Source organism: Fragaria vesca, unplaced genomic scaffold (genome assembly GCF_000184155.1).
Source record: "Fragaria vesca subsp. vesca unplaced genomic scaffold, FraVesHawaii_1.0 scf0513167, whole genome shotgun sequence".
Taxonomy (NCBI): domain Eukaryota; kingdom Viridiplantae; phylum Streptophyta; class Magnoliopsida; order Rosales; family Rosaceae; genus Fragaria; species Fragaria vesca.
In genome coordinates, this window is record NW_004443449.1 from 76006 (window position 1) to 81409 (window position 5404).

A 5404-nucleotide genomic window follows, 5' to 3' on the forward strand; every position below is an offset into this window, starting at 1 on the left:
CAAACTTCTTTGAATTATACTCTCCACCTCTATCACTTCTCAAGACTTTGATAACATGCCCACTTTGCCTTTCTACCATCACTTGGAACTTTTTAAAAACAATGAACACTTCTGATTTTTGTCTCAAGAAATACACCCAAGTCATTCTAGAGAAATCATCAATAAAGGTTATGAAGTACCTATTGCCACTATGTGTTTTTGTCTTCATCGGACCACACACATCAGTATGAACAAGTTCCAATGGTGTAGTTGATCTCCAAGCTTTCCCTTTAGGAAATGATTCTCGGTGATGCTTCCTAATGGCACAACCTTCACACACCTCATTTGCTTCTTGAATTGCTGGTAAACCATGTACCATATTCCTCTGCTGTAGATGCTTCAAACTCTGAAAATTTAGATACCCAAACCTCCTATATATGCCAAAGCCAAGAGTCATCTAGCACATCAACCTTCAAAGCCATGTCACTTGGGTATTTGAGAGAGAGCAGAAAGCATCTATTTTTCTCCATCTTGATGGTTGCCACAATCTGCATATTCTTTTTCTTGTCATAGATTGTGCACAAATCTTCATCAAAAAGTACCGGGTAACCATTATGTTGAAGTTGCCCAACACTTAGAAGGTTTTGATCCAATTCTGGAACCAACAACACTTCTCTTATAAATCTTCTTCCTTTCTTTGTTTCAACAACAAGTGTTCCTCTTCCTCTTGCTTGTGCCAATTGACCATTGCTCATCTTTACCCTTCTGCTCACTGACGTATCCATGTCCATAAGAATGGACTCATTTGCTGTCATATGGTTGTTGCAGCCACTGTCAACAAACCAGATGCTTTCATCTTTTGCTATAGTTGCTGCTTGACAAGCAAAGAACATGTTGCCATCATCATCATCATCTTGTTCTTCTGTGAAATGAGCTTGGTGTTTGTTTCGGTTGCAATCTTTTGCTACATGCCCAAACCTGTCACAAGTCTGACATTTTGCTTTTCCTTTAAACCAATAAGCACCAAGGTGAAACTTGTCACATGTTTTGCATTTCACCATAACCCCGTTGCTTGAGCTACCCCTTTCTTCATTGCTGCTCTTCTTTTCCCACTTCTTGTTTTTGCCTTTCCAATTCTTCTTAGGCGCATTGCTTTTGCCTTGAGAAGAACTAGCTTGTCCAGAATTCTTTGAACTAAGGCTAAGAGTCTGGAAAGCACTCTCCATTTCATTTTCAGCACGCTTATTCAACCTTTGATCATAGGCTTTTAAACAACCAATGACTTTTTGAACCCTTAAGGTTTCAATGTCTTTTGTCAGATCAATAACATAAACTACGGCATCGAACTTCTCTGATAAGCTAATAAGAATTTTCTGCACTACTCTCTTATCTTCAAGAGGTTCTCCATAAGTTTTCATTTGGTTCACTATATTTGTCAGCCTAGTGAGATAATCATCAAGAGCTTCACCATCTTTCATTCTAGTGTATTCAAAATCTCTACGTAAAGACTGAACTTTTATAGCTCTAACTTCGTTAGTACCTTTGTATTCTTCAGCTAGAACATCCCACGCAAATTTTGAAGACTCCTCATTTGCAATATTAGGGAAGATCTCATCTGTAACTGCTTGCTGGATTATTGCAAGAGCTTTAGCATCCTTCTTCATGTTTGATCTCAGCTCCACCTTCTGAGCATCTGTCAAACCTTCCGTACTTGCTGGATTATCAAAGCCATCTTCAACCAAGTACCAAATATCATAAGATTTGAGTACTGTCTTCATCTTGATGCTCCAGAAGTCGTAATTGTCTCCAACAAACATTGGAGCTCGAAGATCACCACTTGAACTTGAGCTTGCCATGGTTGTATCTCCTCTTCTTTCAAAAATCACAGCACCCAGCTTAGCCTTGATCAGACTAAGCTCTGATACCAGATGTTGGGGTAGAGCTGTAACTCACCTCCTCTGATCCAAGCTGGCTGCACTCTTATACAACTGCTCTTCACACTTCAATCAGGTACGTTGCCTTGATCTTGATCTCCTGCACTCAATCACACACACACCACTATATATTTGATACAGAGATGATAGTAGAATCAAATAGATACAAAGAGATTTGATGAAATGGGCTGGAGCTGTTACTCTCAGTCCTCTTCTTTCATATATTTTCTGATGTTGTTTTGTAATGCAAAGATAGCAGATCTGATACTGTTATATCAGTTCACTGTATTTGTCTTCTTAGACACACTACCTTGTACACAAAAGTCAAAGATTAACTAAAGCTTATTTTAACTAGAGTTAACCAAACTAGCATAAGGTTAAGAAAGTAACTAAGCATTAACTTTAACAACATTGGTCTTGGCAGCAGTAGCAGTTCTGGTCCTGATCCAGAGGAGTATGTTAGACTTACTTACCGTCTGGACTCTGATGTTGCATGGCACGGGCTATTTGATATCATGATGAAGGAAGATATTAAGTATCACAAGCTATGTGAATATGCGACTGAATTCATTTATATTCCGCGCATAGTTCTTAATAAGGTCTGGAGGCAAAGCAAACTGGCCAGGATAACTATGTCGTTCTCTAGCCCATGCTTAGCAGTGCAGAGCTGTGCCCTTCGTCTACTATTTAAGGAGGACGTTGAACATCTGGTAGAAACATTGACCCTTGCCGAATTACCTTGAACATCCCTCAGCAGATGCATCTGCTCAATCATGAAGATGGTAACTTGAGAATAGGCTTTTGCTTAGATTAATCAATTTTGTAAGTCATAAATTCGTAACTTCTCAAAAATGTACAGACTTATCTGCATCTCATAACTTGTTCCCATATATCAGCTAAACATGTAACGCCAGAGTAATGCATAGTGATCATAGCTTTTAGCAAAGTAAAGCGTCTGAAACTATGAGAAGGTTTCATACCTTGACTATCCCAGCTTTGGATCTGGTGATCATTTGGTGTGTACCTGCATTAGATGAATAAATGTGATAACACAGGTTGAACATCATGCACATTTGCAGCGTATTCTTTAGTCTCATGAAGCCTGATTGAGGTAGAGTATTGTTGAATAGGAAAAACTGCCTCCAATTGTCCAGGGGTAAGGACAAGCAACAGTCAGTATTGTCACATTCAGGAGCATAAGCAGGGGTCATGAAGTTAAAACTATTGCAGACTGAGAATGGATAGGAAAAGAGGTTAAAGAAGTTGGAGAACAATGTGAAATTTGCTCGAGTTATCTTGATTTTGTGAAGGGGCAGCTTTGGATTGGACTAGTGTATAAGACCAGTGACACTAGATGAAGGACCGAAGGTGACTGAACAGAAGTATATCTACAGATCCTCGACACTACCTGAAAAGGAAGACAAAATATCCTTTGCTTTTGATACAGAGGGTGTTCATTGTTAATTTGTATGAAACAAAAACACATTCCCTGCCATTTTTATTAGGAAAACCAGATTTCCAGAATGTAGTAGCAAACCATCACAATTACATAGGATCCAATAATAAAGACGGTTAATGTTTAAATTACAGGTAAACCTGAAAAACAATAATATAGCATCTTCTAGCATTAGCATCTAAACTCAATTTTCAAACTCGAAAACCAAGTCTACAGATTGTTTCAACGTCCAAATCCCACAAACTAGACAAACCAGAATACAGACATAACACTAGGGCAACAGTCAATAATCCTAATCAGCTTCTGCCAGATTTGAGAGCCTGCAAACAGAAACTAAAAGGAGTATCAGAATATGATCGTGGCGAAGCTCTTAATTATATGATAGTAACAAGAATTATTAACTATTGACACAGTTATATACAGACTATCTATCTCACACCTGATATTTTCTTTCACCCCATGTAACCATACAAATATAGCTCCAATAACTCTCAAGAACTTTGCAAACAAGACTCAAAGAAGTAGCCGACTTTTATAATTCTGCAATAGAGAAGCTAGTGACAACCATACAGGACAGCGTCTTAACCAGTCAACCATGGCTATACAGAGTAATCAGAACATATCAGTTCAATCTATCCGGTATCTTTTGCTTTCTCATACAAGATTAACTGGCAATAAACTAAGGCTAGAGAACCAAAAGTCAAAGCAAACAAGCTCTAAATGTGATAGCCCAAGACAAAAACAAAATTTCCTCATTCCAGGTCGAAAACTCAACAAATTCACACTGTGAGTTAAGACAAATGTATGTTTTTATCCCAAAATACAGTTTATGCTAAATAGAACAACTAGCGTAAAACTAGGCCATTCATAGATCAATACAATACCAGATCATATCGCATTTTATAGCAATGAAAATATATCAATTTAATAGGTTTCCAATAATGGAACAATTTATTAAATGAAATTTACGGGTAGTTTTCAGCACGACATATGAACTTGAAACAATGACCTTCTCATAAGAACTTATACCCAAGTTATCTAATGTGAGTGAAATTTGAATGAAAAACTTTCAGCACAACATAAAGACATAATGAACAAGTTATCTAAGAAAATCCAGGAGTAAGAACTGCTAAACCTAATTAAGGAAAACTTAGTTACAACAGTGTCCAATGGAGGGGCAAAGCAGGGTTAATGCATGAACCCACAACAGAAAAATGAGGCTTCAACAATTCATGATTCCCAAACTAAGTTATGTGCAGAATTTATAGGGCAAATTTTAATCAAACAATTCAAATCAATTAGGCAGGTGAAATTACCTGTACAGTAACTTAACTGCATGACGTAGCTCCCATAAGTAGTTTACAAAGTACAAGCTTCAACAGCTGGGACTCGAACATCAATCCTTTCGAGCAGTTTGGTATAAGAATCCAGCGGGTTGTTCAGAAGTTCAGTTTCATTGTACCCTACGTTGCCACCATCACCAGTACAACCAACAGCATCAATATCGTTGATAGGAATGGTCTGCCCAAAGAGTTGAAAAGAACTTCTTCCGACCTTTCTCAAGTTGCAGTTTCGGTTCCCATCAAGTTCTGTGCCAAAGGATTGTGGACTACTCTGGCTATCTGGTGATAATTGATCAGACTGTGGACTTCCAATGTTCAACTCAGTAGACACCCTTTTCAGACTTGGCGCCATGTTGTTGTTGCCAAAGGAATTATAGGTGCACATCCGAGGAGTACTTTCATTAAACAAATGAGACGCATTGGAATCACAGAATAGATCTTGCCTGGCTCCCTGCATGCCAGCAGGAAATATGATATAGTTCAACAAGGAAGCATTGTACTGCCCCATTGTTGAATTAGCTGCTCCTGTCATAGGTATCATGAATTCTTCCTCTCCATGCCTCAGCAGCGCAGGATTCAGCGGAGCTCTGAATCTCTTTGTGAGGGGATATACAGTATGAAATGGAGGTGCAGGATGAAGAGAAGGTGTAGATGCGACAAAGTCAACTTGCCATGGGCTCACCCTCTTGGCA

General features: G+C 38.6%; 1 protein-coding gene across 1 annotated transcript in view; it reads left to right on the top strand.

Annotated features, from left to right (window-relative positions):
• LOC101301936 overlaps window positions 1-2676 on the top strand; it is a 9965-nt gene extending 7289 nt beyond the window's left edge. The window contains exon 6 of the mRNA XM_004310223.1: window positions 2324-2676. Coding sequence (XP_004310271.1) covers window positions 2324-2656 — 333 coding nt within the window. The 3' untranslated portion in view covers window positions 2657-2676. The remainder of the gene's footprint in view (window positions 1-2323) is intronic.
• Window positions 2677-5404: the final 2728 nt, after the last annotated feature.